The sequence below is a fragment of the Megachile rotundata genome, chromosome 14 (assembly GCF_050947335.1).
Source record: "Megachile rotundata isolate GNS110a chromosome 14, iyMegRotu1, whole genome shotgun sequence".
In the NCBI taxonomy this organism is placed as follows: domain Eukaryota; kingdom Metazoa; phylum Arthropoda; class Insecta; order Hymenoptera; family Megachilidae; genus Megachile; species Megachile rotundata.
The window spans coordinates 5379695-5395272 of NC_134996.1; the positions used below are offsets into that span (position 1 = coordinate 5379695).

At 32.2% G+C, this 15578-nt stretch overlaps 1 protein-coding gene across 3 annotated transcripts in view; it reads left to right on the forward strand.

Annotated features, from left to right (window-relative positions):
- The window catches only part of Fas1 (fasciclin 1 Fas1 domain-containing), a 690358-nt gene that overhangs the window by 492998 nt on the left and 181782 nt on the right, over positions 1–15578 (forward strand). For all 3 annotated transcript variants that reach the window (XM_076539832.1, XM_076539833.1, XM_076539834.1), the window contains exon 3: positions 4765–4955. In XM_076539832.1, coding sequence (XP_076395947.1) covers positions 4765–4955 — 191 coding nt within the window. The remainder of the gene's footprint in view (positions 1–4764; positions 4956–15578) is intronic.

Sequence of the window (15578 nt, forward strand, 5' to 3'; positions counted from 1 at the left end):
TTCGTCTTCTTGGAAACTACGTACCTGCCAAAATCATTCAAGTCTCAGACTGTGTAGGTGCCTCAGAATAAAAAAAAAAATGGATAAGGAAAATTAAAGAAAAGGAGAACGTGGAAAATTATAAGCTTGAATATGTAAATATTTATTCCTTCGTTTCTGTTTTACTGTTTTATTTTTGTTACCATTATTAAAAGGTAAAGAAGAGAAATTATTCGAGGTACCAAAATGTGTACCCCTTTATGAAGAAGGTTGATGCAGTCCACTAACCGTTTTCGATCAAAATATTCTTTCGTTGAAAATAATTCTAGACCGGAAGAATCGAAGGTGTCAGAAATATCTGTGCAATAAAATCGACGAACCTCCAGCGCTGTTTCAAACAACAAGAACAAAACCGCCATGAACGGGGACAGCAATGAATAAAAATGTGCGCGTTAATCATTCACAACGACAAACGCCACGTACAACGATCGAAAAATCCAGACAAATACGTTCCATTTAGCGATCAATAGCTCCCTTGATCTCTGCATCGTTTTGTCCCCGACGTCCCTTTCAACGAAGGCGGATGATTAAGTCGTCGATCGAATCCCATTTATTTTCGACGAGGGAACCCCTTGGGGCACAGGTGCGATGGCCGACCACAAAACGAGAACATTCGTACAAAGCTGCTTGGCGCGATCGATTTATATTCTCTGGCCAAAAAACCCTACTCCCTCTCCTCAGGGTTTCGGTTGAAAGCAGACTTCCGTCCCGAATAATCTCGGTTCCGGTGCCGATTGCATGGCCGTTTACACAAACGCACGAACGTGGATGTATTTCAATACATTGCCAGGCAACAGGCACGGCAACGGCATCTTGTTTGGACACTTCTTTAAATCAATTACGAGTTTCTGGCTGGCAAGTTCGCTGGTGTGAGTGGATCTATTCGACGAAAGTTTGACGGTGCACCTCTTGGACCGCGAAATGCAGCATCAAACTCTCGGTTTCCGGATTGTTTGCTCGGCCTCGGCGAATTCAATCGGCGCATTTGCGATTCAGATGATGATCGTGGCAGCTTACGCTCGTGAAATTCGAATATCGCGATCGAAATTCTGGCTGGTACGTTCGATTTTGAAAATTCTACCCTTGCCCCGGGTTATTGACTGACTAGGAACATTTTTACTACCTCGTGCAACGGGCCAATTGATTCTGATTGAATTCGGTTCATTGTGATTCACTTACTGAACTTTGACCTGATAACGTTTCGGTTAAATTAGTTATTTATTTCGGTTATAGAATTATTTATTTATTTATTTATGGTTTACAAACTGGTAATGGTACTTCCTGACGCAATGTAATACAATTATTATAGAAATAAAATCAAATCAAATATAAATTTCAGTTGTCTAAAAGAATTGTATGTATTAGGTTGTTGCATATGAATTGATTGTTGAACATTAAGAGTCTAATACATTTTGATGACATCAAACTAGAAATTAGTATTTATGATGCAGATTGATTTGAAGCTTGAAATCTTAATGCCTTAGTATAATCTCTTTTAGTATAAATTGATTGATTATCAGAAAATCATCGTACTGTACAATGCGCAAAATGGTTATTTATTGATGCAATTAATAAACAACATATCAATGCATAATAATTTTATGCTGAGTACATTAAATAAATTTTTAACAAACATTAAATTTCAAATTGATGTAATACAAATACTACTTTACAATAGTTTTATGTTATCAAACTATTGTCTATTTTAGTTATTTTGAAGTTGCTATTAATGACAACCAGCTATTTTGAATTTAAAATATTACTAAATCGTTTACGTAGCCATTTTCGTTAAACCTTAAGCTGCAAACTGATGTAATGAAATACTGCACTTTATATGCAATAACTGAATATATTTTTCTGTGTTGATTACAATTTGAGGTGCTTTATTATGTATCAAGTTTATACATTAATTCATTTTATTCATTATGTTACAAATTATTATTTTTATTTGCTAAGTTCATAAATGATCTTATTTATTAAGATTATTGAATCTCTCTGAAGTTTCAAGATTTTACTTTAAATTATTATCGAAATCACAAAAATAATGAAATTAATTTGAATTACAAAAGTATTCATATTTAATAGTCACAAAAATTTGTTAATACACTTATTCTATACTTGATGTATAACTTTACTATTTAATTTTAATTAATTTGTAATTTTATATAACACACATTATAAAGATTATAATAACATATTATATCAAATTACAAATTATATTATAAATACAATAATGACAATCTATATTATAATAAAATTTTGTGTATGTATAACATATTGGTATAATCTTTGCAACCTTAATAATGTAAGTTACATATAACTACAAATTTTTTAATATTAAATGTTCATTCTTTCTACCGAAAAGGTGACTCACAATTCAACACAAACATTTCAAACAAATATTTTTTTAACTAAATCTACAGTCTCAAGCATGACCTATAGTAAACACCAGTAACAAATTAATTAATTGTAAAAAATAGCTGTAATAAACGAGTTCATGAAACTTTTCAATTAAAAAAGTTTGAAGTTGCTACCCTGTGTCAACAAAAATACTATGAAGTTCAAAGGGTTAAAATCATGTATTAAACATAGAATAAACGTGTTAGCAAATAGAATAAAGTACGCAAATAAACTCTGGAAGGCACGTTTACTTTTATCTGTGCCCTTGTGTCGTGCAAACGTTACGATTTATATCGTCTACTCGATCACGTAACGTATGCATTTACATGCAATATCAACGAGATCGATCACACCACGGTAACGATAGAGTCATTCTCGGATATGTTTCCGACCAAATCCCGTAAAATTCGTAGATCCTGTAAAAAAGAACGATTCAATGCGGTTGAACGAATGTAAAAACGAGCTTGCGTTCGGTGACTCGAATAAGGAGGGTACGCTTTCGCTGATTCTGCAATAAAACGGTCGGTTACCTCGTCATCAAACGCAAAGAAACATGTCCACCAAACCACTTGTCGAAGTTATTGTTAGTTCTATAATGGACTATTGCAGATGGTGAAGAAACCGGATTATCGAAGAGTACCTTATGGTTAGGTGAATTAATCATTTCAAGTGATAAATGATTAACTAAACAAATTTCTTTCCATTTTATATTGATAGAAGTCTTGAAACTTGTTTTTAGCTTGAGTTTTTCTCAAATTAAGAACTGTTCATCTGTTACGTTTTACTTGTTAAATTACATGTATAACTGCGATAATAAAATGTTATAGTTTGTTTGTTATAACAAGCTTTAAAAATGATCTTTAAAAGCAGTACTTCTTACAGTGTACTTTAAATCGTTTTAAAGGCGTTATTGAAAACATTGCTATCTGAATAATCAAATTTTCCTAAAAATTCTCTCGTATCAAACCATATTGTTTCTAATATTCGAAATTGTCCTTCGTGCAACCAACGAACGTCATACAGAACGAAAAATCGAAATAATAAAGGGATTGATGGCATTGTAACGTCCCACAAAACGGCGCCGTAAAACCGGCCAAAAAATCGCAAGTAAAAGAAAACAAAAGACAACAACGACGTACAGCGTCAAACGTATTACTTCCTCTCGCATCAGCGCCAAAAACCGAAACGTAAAAATCCAGCCAACGAGCTCGTCACCGGCCAAAGAATTTTATTTTCCGACCGCAACGGGAACGCGGACTACAACAGAACAACCAGCGTGGAACAATAGAACCGAAAAAAGAAACCGGGAAAAAGGTGAAGCTTAAACTAAAAGGAAAAACCGACGTGGGGCGAAAAAAGTTCGTCGCGAAGCTACAAAGCTGGTCTCTTTATTATCTCGTTACCGGCTGGAATGTCCTCGTAATCCTGAGCTTTTTCCAGTTGCTGTCTGTCGTTGGAAGCGCGATAGTGTAGATAGAGCGTTTTGCATCCGACAGAGAGAAGTTCAATCTCGACAGAAAGGAAGAAACAATAATAGCTTTCATTACGAACACCGTCATGAACAATCGGCTCCTGTTACGCGAAACGCCTTTGCCGAAGCGCCAAAGAACGACTTGCTCCTCACGTTTCAGATTATTTGAATTTATTTAACTCTCGTTCCTTAATTTAATGTTCTGAAGCTGCTGTGATCCGATTACATTGTCCAACTGATGGTTAGATTCGTATGTACTATGAGATTGTAGTTTTGTATTTTACTTCTTGCTAAGGTGTTTTGCTTTCTGGTTTCGTGAACAAGATGGCGTCGAAGCGAGGCTCCTTTCAAAATAAAAGTATACTATATTATATATAATTCGATCGTTTATTGAATCCATAGTTTATAAAATAAATTGGAAGAGTGTGAGAAATCTTTTTTTAAGGGTTATTTTCATACTTTTAAATTTCTAAATTTCCAAGGTATTATATTTTCAAGTTCTTATATCAACAAAATTAGAAATATGTATATACTCTGAAATTTCTAAAGTTATGATCTTTTCAAATTTCTGAACTCAAAAGTACCCATCAATGATAACAAATAAACCTAAATTATATATATACATAACCTAATGTATATTAATAGGTTAGGTTATACTATATAACTTAATGTATATTAGTAGGTTAGGTTATATAATATAACCTAATGTATATTAACAAAGATTAATTTTTAATTATTAAACTATCTCTTATTAAAAGACCTAACCACTAACGCATTTTGATTTCAATTACATAATTTGTTACTATCTTAACAAGTAAACCGTGACTACAAAAAATTTCGTTTTCTTTTTCCAGCAAACTTACCAAAGACTCTGGAGAACCTAGGAGACTCAATTTCCTCAGATCTCGAAGGTAATCCACCATTATGGGTCACCAGGAGACCAGGCACTGACGGCGAAGACATTTACATAAATAACGCAAAGGTCATCATAAATCGGAGCAACTTTCAATCGAAGGTCACAGTCGATGGCGACATAAAAACTCAGGTGAGTGTTAATTTCCAAATTTGATCATGGTTTTTCCGTTTTAAAGTACGAGAAACCTCGGCAAATCTCTGTGGGACCCTCTTGGTTTGTTCAGTGGTTGCGGTTAATTTAACCGCAAATTACTTTTTTACTAGCGTAATCTACCTAGCAATTACGTGCTGCTTTGCGTGAACACGACTGTCGGCGTACTAAACGTGATTTCCTGGAAAGTGTGCTTAAGAAGTTCATACGCTACACCTACAGAGCCTGCAGCCCTCTTTTAACGAGCTTTTAATGCTGTAGATCGCATTTAGGTCGTGTATGTCACTGGCTCGTTGCATTGATGGATATTGATAAGTTTGTCGAATATGTTCTCCTTTATCACGAGATGTTTCTTATCGACAGAATGTTTGACTTGCAAATTAGAAACTTGAAAGGTGGAAAATGGAATTACGTATTCATAAATCATTCGTTGAACTGCTTAACATAAATCATTTATTAATGTTTCTGGTATGGAAAGTTGCGGGTGATAGTAAACAGTGATAGATTTCGAAATGTATTATACATGACACGGCTAAATGAAAATTTTTGCAAAATAGCAAAAGTATGTCATTATGGAGGATTTAAATCTAATCACATTAATATTAATTGAAAAGTATTGTTCATAATATTCTTAATATCGATAATTGTTATTGAATTTATTTTTATAAAGAAATTTATTGAAATTTTTATTTATTAACAAAACTGGAACATATGATGCAGTCATGATGTGTAAAGTAACAATATAAATATTATTAAATTAAATTAAACATAGTTAAATATATGTATTTATGTTTAATTTATGGTGTGCAGATGCAGTAAAATGTATCATTTCATTTACAAGTTAAGTCATTTTATAATATCAAATATCGAACTATTAAATAATATTAAATATTATATAATAATTATACAGATTATATAAATTATATAATTAGAATATTAATACCAAATTAATAATTTATATTGTATCTAATATCATAAAATGACTCCACTTAGTTAAATGAAATGATTAACTAATGTTAAGTCAATATTATGTCGGCCATCTTGAAATTACAGATGTTCAAAGTGGCTGACATCAATACAAGTTTCCTCTAATATTTTCACTATTATTTATGCTTAATATTTAAGGAGTGTATACATTTTATTAGACATCACGTTGTTAGAGGTTAGTAATTCATTCTATTGATCTTCAATAATAAATGTCATTTATATTTTGGTGAGTTGAAAGACAATCTTTTCAACTTCTTGAAATAATTCCAGAGGCTTCAATTTTCAACAACTTGAACTGATTTCAGTTGCTTCAACTTTTAACCATTTGAAGTAATTTTAGAAGTTTCAATCTTCAACTTCTTGAAATTGTTTCATAAGCTACGACTTTCACCTTCTTGAAATAATGTCAGAAGTTCCAGTTTTCAACTTCTTGAAATAATTCCAGAGGCTTCAATTTTAAACAACTTGAAATGATTTCAGATGCTGCAACTTTTAACTATTTGAAGTAATTTTAAAGCTCGAACCTTCAACTTCTTGGAATAATTTCAGAAGCTCCAACATTTTACTTTAACACTCAATTTACTGGTATATGTGTGCTTAAAATTAAAAATGGAAATGAAAATCAAATAAACAAACGATAAGACATAAATTAATATATACATTGATTCTTTACCTCGACGAAAATTAACAAATATTTCAAGAAAACCACGTTAATACATTGTGTAACCTAAATTGAAATGTTTGTAAAATAGTTATTTGACAGCATTAGTAGTCATACTATTAACACTAAACCAGCATATGATTCAAACTTGCAGTGAAATTAAAAATAAAATTGAAAAATAAATAAATAAACGACAAAATATAAACTAGTGTACACATTAATTTATTATTTTAATAAAAATTAATGCGGATTTGGGCAAAATTTCCTTAACAAACTGTGTGACTTGTAAAATGACTCGTGAAGAGACTTGCGAAATAGTGATTTGACCGAATTGGTAGTTTTACTGTTAATTAAAAATTCGTCAAAGATTATGAATAACAATAGTTACATAGTATCCATACAGCCGCAACGCAATCCTATCAGCTCTTAACCTTGTCAACAGATCTCCTTAGTCTAAGTTCATTATCTTCTCTGGTTCCCTCTCCATCATCCGGAAAACTCAAAACATAAACTACACCACTGAAATGCATTTAGAAATCCAGGAAAAATATGATAAACTAACCAAAGACAACAAAATTGTAATCATAGCGTGGGTTCCTTCCACATGGATATCTACGGAAACACCATGGCCGACCTTCAGACAAAAATTGCAGCGACTATAGTCACAGAAAACCAGCCGATATTAAACACCTCTGCGGACATCCATAATCATATCGCGGCACTACTAAAACAGTCATGGGACTCTACATGGAGAAAATACAAAGCCAGCTCAACCCATCAACAACTCGACAAATTCTACGATTTAAAAACTAACCCTAGACACAATAGAAGAAATCAAGTGGCAGTAACCCGAATTAGGACTGAACACACCAAATTGACTCACTCATACATACTCGAAAACGGTTCCCCCAGGTGCTATATGTGCAACACAACCATGACCATCAGACACATAATATTGGAATGCAGAAAATATAACCTCGCCAGAAGAAGATTAAACATCAAGAACAACCTCATTGAAGCAACCACGTCAACAGTGTATCAAGACACATTACTAAAATTTTGTAAAACTATAGGCATCCTCACCCAACTATGAAAAAGTTATGTCAAACCATCCACTTCCGACCATAATCTTATCTCCGTAAACTGGTCAAGAGTCGCTAATGACGTGGGTAGTTGATGCGGCTATAACCCACTATTTAAAAAAAAATAGTCACAAAACATCAATTCACATTTTTCCATGTTCTCGTTGTTCAAATGTCTTCATCTTATTACGAGACAAGCGTGGATCTCGTTTCAATTCGAATCCTTTATTCTTTCAGCGAGTATCATCATTGATGAAAATCGCATAGCGGAGCGAATCTTCGACTAATCTCTTCAACGCTCTCGTTCGTAGATCAATCTTCTTCTCTTTTCTCTCATTCCTTTTCCCCTTGTTCCATCTCTTGGTAGTATTACAGAAACTTTTCTCATCCACTTAACAGAGGAGTTCTATCGCAGCCGATACTTCCTACTCGTTCGGTAGAGCACAAGAGTATCGAATCATAATTAATGTAGACAAAAGTGGGCTAATCGAATAACTTTTTACATTCCAATTCGTAGAACTCCCGGCAACTACAGTTTCTCGATGAAGCCGAAACTTTCTTTTTCGTTCGACTGATTAACTCGTTGGAAACAGTACCTTTTTCATTCCTTTTAGTTTCGAAGCTGTTGCATGAAAATGACCGACTCGCGTATTGACAGACTGTCGATAGGATTTTATGCAATCAATAACTATGTTCAAAGATTTGGATTATCGTCGAATTATCAATTTCTTTTTGGGTGAGATTGTAGGAAGCATACAGGGTGTTTAAGTTGCTTGGTGTAAAACTTAATATTTTAACTAAAAGTTAAAAAATTTGAGAAGTAGGACGCTTGGGAGCTTAAAACTGGAAAAATTTAAAGGTTATTAAACTTGGAAACTTAAAAGTGTTTAAAATTTGAAACTTCGTTCACCCAAAAATTTAATAGAAATTTTGCAATATAAAAATTAGCAAATTTATAAATAATCAAATATGAATCCTCGTTCAAGGGTTGACTACATTGCACTGGAGGATACATATCATCACTTATGCACCCCACGTTCAAGGCCACTTAACGACCACCCGTTACATCCACGACTTGTCGTGTTATACCCTTGTTATCCTGGGCACTCAGAAAAAAGCTGAAATTGAATTGGATTAAGGTTGCTCGGCTGAGACGAGTATCGTGGATGCAGGAATATTAAGGGGAATACAGCAGTTAACGGGCTACCGGCAGACAGCGTGGAATCGTATAAAAATATTTTCCGACTTATTTAAACCGCCTCGCAGTTACGTTCTCGCGTTTCCACGGGGGTATATCCTCCGAGGAACACGAGATCAACGCGGGAGCTCCGTAATAACTGACAAAGTCCCGGTGCCGTTAACGTTTACGATCTCGTTGCGAACTACATCACACGCCGGACGATCCTGGGCGAAAAAATACTCCGAGGAAATTCTTGCTGGCTTCGTTATTCAGCGAAGGGAACAGAATCCCGGGGATAAACTGGCCGAGCTGGAGAAGAAACGATAACACGGGACGGCCGCGAACGCGAGATTATCCATGAATCTAAAAATGCCCCGGAAAGCGGAACACTAATTTCACGACGCGATATAGTGGAAAACGGGTAATGAAGAAAATGTTCGTTGGCGGAACGATCGAACAACTGAAATATCGCCCCACTGCGGTGGTGATGTAACTACAGCTTCGCAAATTTTGGGGAAACCTTTTATTTCTGATAAGTTTGCTCTTTTTATTGTAGGAGCTTCATAACTTCTCAACATAAAGATATGATGATCTAGGAGTATTTTAGCATATTTTAGATTTCAGCATATACACATTTACAACTAGAGATATAAATATATATGTACATATGTAATAGATATGAATAGTTGTAAATGTATATCTCTAAATGTATATCATGTGTCTCTCTAAAGTCATAAACTTCATCAAATAAATGTATGAATCTATATAATAATTTATTAAAATCGACAAAATATATGCAGCAGTACAATCACATAAATGTATTATTTTCATTTATAAAATCATGAATTATCCTAGTGGTTTGTCAAAGGAAAAGGAAGATCTGTCAAATCAAAGGCAAAATTGAACCAAATGCAACATCTATTAACAACATTAATATTTTTGCATTCGAAACCTGATTTATTCTAAAACTTTTTAACAAACATTGAATGACCATTATTTTACAGAAATGTCCGCATAGTTATGTTTAGACTAAACTGATTTATTCTAAAACTTTTTAACAAACATTGAATGACCATTATTTGACAGAAAAGTCCGCATATGTTCATAAAAAAGTTACTATATTCAGATCACATATTTACGTATTCAATAATGGGATCAGTTATTTTAATAGTCTTCCCTTGAATGCTAAGCTAAAGGCATCGTCAGAAGAATTTTACGATAAATCACACACGAGTGCAGAAAAAATCTTGAGGCATAGATAACAGCGAGGTCGAGAAGCCGACGAGGTTTTTAATCTCGAAAGCTCGCGGGCTTTTGATCTCATTAAACGGTGCTGGAACGCGTTTCCTTCATGTGCAGCCTCTGGCAGCGACCCATCCAGCTTCGTCCCTGTTTCTTAACAATTTAAAGAAAATTTCAGTCCGAATAACTGCGCCGACCCATTAGCCACGAATCGCCGAAAGAGTTACGGTTAATGGAGGGAAAAAATAGCGGCAGGCAAACGGGAAGGAAAGACGAATGAGTTGAACTAAAAGCAGGGTTGAAAGTATACTCGAGTGCAACATAGACGTCCTTTAAATAAGGAGGCATATGTAAACTTGAGCGACTTTTTTAAAATAAAAATCCTGGGGGACTGAGTTATTTAGATGTGGAAGTCTCTAAATGAAAACGTGTTTGGATACAGGAGTTTCTGGATGAATGCATTTTTAGTTGCAGAAGACCTTAGATCCTGAAGTTCGGGGATAAACTGATTTCAGAATTCGAAGTTCTAAGATGTTTAAATTTTTGGATTCCTAAATTTCTAAGTTTTCAAATTACAAGATTTTTAAGTCTCAAATTTCAACTTTCCCAAATTCCAACATTCTCAAATCCCAGCATTTCCAAATCCCCACATTCCGAAATCTCAACATTCCCAAAACCCCATATTACCAAATCTCAACATTTCCAAATCCCAACATTCCCAAATCCCAATATTTCCAAATCCCAGCATTCCCAACTCCCAACATTTTCCAAGTCCCAACATTCCCAAATTCCAACAATCTTAATTCTCAACATTCCCAAATCACAACATTCCCAAATTCCAACACTTCCAAATCCCAGCATTTCCAAATTTCTATGTTTTGAAATTGTTAAATCTCAAGATTTCTAATATTATGAAAGTAAAAATATTTCCTAATCTGTAAGTTCCCAAATTTCTATATTTCATCGTAGTCTTTTGTTTCCAAATTTCTGTATTTCCAAATTCCTGATTCCCCAAATTCCTATATTTTCAAATTTCTACAGTCCCTTTCTATTTCTCCAAATATCTAATTATCCCCAAATTCCTATATTATTACATTCGCCAAGTGTGCAAAAATCCGCAAAAATGTAGGAATAATAAATCTCTTCGTCCTTGATAGCAATATTTTTTGTAGAGAAACTAGATTTTCTCTCGACTGTACACAGCTCCACCAACATCGAGTAAATTGAAAATCAGCTGGTGATGAGGTTGAATATTTGGAGAATAGTTTCGTGACGAAACCACGTATGAAGATTCGATCTACTGCGTTCAATCAACGTGAATGATGCTTTTGTCCGAGCTGTCTTTTAGGTGTGAACTTATTAGGAAGACACGGTGAACCGTGTTCTACATCGATGATGAGGGGAGTCGGAAATTAGATGTTGAAATTTGTTCGAGTAGCGACAATAAGGTCTTGTCTCCAACTACACATTCTAAGTTGAAAAGAATTACAGATATTTGGGAAAATAATGAAGATAAGGTGAAGTGAGGTAAGTGCAGACTGGTTTTTGTACAGTTGGTATTTAAACGTAAATATTTTCAGTCTGCTATATAAATACTTAACGCTGTCGATATCGAACGCTTTGTAAAATTACTACTATTTAATTAATATTAACTAGGACCTTAATTTTCCTTGTACATTTTGATTTCGATAGGAAATTGTTTAAAATGTCAACTACTCTGCATTTTCCCCGAAAATGGGGTAAGGGCGTAACTTGAAGTTAAAGGCTTTGAAACTTTAGTTCATGTGCAGTGAGGCAAGAGCAGAATTATTAACAAATCTGCTATAAAATGCTTTTTACTGCATTATGCAAGTACTCTATACTGCAAACAAGTACTCTTAGCTGAAATATAAAAGGGGACATAGTGAAACAAAACAAGGAAACAAACATTCTAAATGGAGAAATTTCGCTCATATTGTAATAAAAATAGCCTGTATATGCACTTGCCCCGTTTACGAACTTACCCCACTTCGCCTTAGTCTTAATTCGATGGCCAAGGGTTGCATATCATTCGAAAATGGAAAAGAGAATTTTAAATGATCGAATTAGAATTTTTAAATGATCTCGGTATTTGTTTTCATGTTAAATATCCATTTGGTCCTTTATACAGACTGTCTTTTCTCGTTCAGAGCAATTAACTGAAACTAATTATCCACTTTGCGGTCTCTGAATAAAAGTTTCTATTTTCAACCTTGATGTATTTAGAGTGGATCAATATAATTGTTACCGTATAATTGATGCAGTAGTTTAAATAAATTTTTGTTTTATTTTTCATCTGCCTGTTAAGCATTTAATGCGTTTGTGGATCTGGAAAACGTGCTGATCCCCTCGAGTTTTATACCGAATAAAATGTATTTCGTTTCCTATTGAATTTTAATCACTACGAGAATTATTACGCTCCTGGTTATTGTTTAAATTTCGAACGCATCGCATTGATGTAGAAACATGATTCACAACAAAAGTTAGTTCCATTTGTTTCGTTTTTTTCGCGATGCTTCTATAAAAACCGTTCTCATTTCCGTATAAAAATAAAGTGATAAAACGTCGTTTGAATGGTACGCTAAAATGCGAGAATATTATCGGATGAATTAAGTATTGAAAAGTGGCTGCGAGTGAAAATGAGAGCTTGATAATACCTTTAGAAAATATTTAATTAAATGAAATTGAATGTGATAAAGCTTAAGGCAAAAAATGTCCCTTTTGCATCGACGTCGATTTTATTAAGCCAATTTGTACATTGAATCGTGGATATTAACATCAGATTTGTAAAAAATTTATTACTTTGTACGAAAATTCTGTTAACGTCATATCTCATGTTAATATTGTCGTGTTCATTAATTTCTTTCAATTAATATGATTAGAGAAAATGTGAACTGACAGATTTAATGTAAATGTAATAGATTTGTAGGTTATATTACAATATACATGTATATTGTATATTACTGTAGTAATTTATTCTAAAATATATTGTAAAAATATGTATTATTGTAATAATTTATTGCAATGTTACCATAAAATATATATTGTAATATATCCTACAGATCTGGTACATTTATAAAATATACATAAAAATGTATATTAGACAGAAGCACAGTATACTATGACAATTCATATGTATTTATATATTTATATATTTTTTTAAACATTTTAAAAGTTTAAGTTAGTTGTATTATAAAATGTGAACCCATTAAGAAACTGATTAAAAATGAGTAATATACAACACAAAATAAATTGACTATTTATTGATAATATTAACTGCAGTAGACAGTAATAATAAAAAGGAAATAACAAGAAAGAAATTTTTTCTATTTAAGAAGTTTATTTCAAGAAAAGTTATACAATATGCATTATTTTGAAAGCACATAACAAAAGATTGTGGTACAAAAGAGAACAAATGTTATTGATTTATTGGCTATGAAATCTGAAAATTATTTATGTTTGATAAAGTACATAAATTTGATAGTATATTATTTTATGTAGTAAATGTAATAAAACAATATATTGTTTTGTTGTAAATTGACGACACATTTCAATAAACGGGCCTAACCTAAAATGAAGAATACTTTAATTTGAAAAGGAAGTGGCGCCAAATATTTAACGAGGTAGAATCTACAATTGAAGTTAAGTCAATTAAATTTAAATGAAATAGTAATGAAAGAAAATTGGCGTCAAATAGAAATTGATGGGTACGAAATCGTAATTAAGCAATGAATTAAATAAAAATTGAATGAAGCTAACCAGTAACTGGAACGTAATGGAATCAAAATTAAATACAAATTAAGTAGCGATTAAAACTAAACGAAAATCGAATAAAATCTTTCAAAGCTTGAAATTTATTAATTTTGTCGGTTAAAAAAGAAATGGTACTAAACGGAAAAAATAAAAACTAAAATAATAAAATATAAATTAAATTAAAAAAGGAATTAAAATCGTATTAAAGATGTGTAGAATAATATCTAATAATTAAATATAATGCATGAAATTTATTAACAAAATATTACTGGGTATAATTAATAAATTGCAACACAAAGATGAAACTTCTCAAATTACAAAATTCTCACGTCTTTTCCTCTCAAACTCTCACAAAGCAATGCCCTCTCAGCTTCTTCTCAAAACATTCAATCGCACCAAAAAAGACAATCTTCTAGCAACCTTCATTACATGCAAACTTCAATCATACCATACGCAAGCTTCATTCATATTACGCACCCATGTCAAACACACACATACCATACAATTACAAAGTACACACACACACATACCACACACCACAGATGTATACAATTTAATTTAGGAATATTCGAAATTTAACAAAAATAAAATATTAATTAATTCTTATCATACGATGAGATGTGTAAAGATATTCAAATGGAATAAAAATAAAACTGAAATGAAATTAAAATAAAATCAAGTAGAAAAAATGTAAAATGAACCGTAGCAAATTAAAAGAAACGTTATTATTTCTACATTGCATTATTGTATAAACGCCAATTTAATAAAATAAAAGTATGAAATTAATTTTTGTTATAAATACACGTATTTTACACATTTTAATACTAATAGTACTATTAATAATATCCATTATTCTTTCGTATATTAAATTTCTAATATTAAAATTTTAACGATTTTAATAAGAGAAACGAGAACAAATAAATTTCGTTTAATATTTTATAATATAATATTACATAATTTGTATTTAATTTTGGAAATGCAAAATTTCTTATTTATTACAAATACAATTTAGTATGAAATTTATACTAAAATTTATATGTATATTAATCCTTAATGGGGTATGAAACGACCCCAACCAATTTAGCGTTAATTTTAGCCACTTTACCTCCTAAAAATCTGAATAAATACTTTTTTTAAGATCCCTGTATTTTTACTGTTTTTTTTTCCTCAAACTGTTGCATCTCAAGAGTGTTCAAGAGCTAAAATTTTTTTTAGCTCTTCATATTGAAATCGAGAAAAATTTTTAATTTTTTCCTGAGAACCATTTTTTCAATTTTTTTACGTTCTTAAATTTTTCTAGTGATCAATGTTTAAATTTACAGAAATATGCTGTACAATACGTTAAAAAGGCTTTCAATGATTATTCGTAATTTTTCCAAGTTAAAATAATTTCTTTATAAGAAAAATTTTTAGTGACCGAAGTCTTAAACATTCCAGTATACTAAGTATATTTATTATTATGATGACATGTGACTGCTAAGGCTTAAAGTAGAAATGTTGTTACACAAGGAAATATAATAATTAGAGACTACAATTTTGTTATTAATAAAATCTCTCAACATCGAAACATATGTTTCTTTTTCCAATACTCAGGAAATCACGTCACCGAGCGGTAAAAATGAATTTAAAATTAACATTAGCTGAATGCAGTACGTGTCTACGGTATTTCAATTTAAATT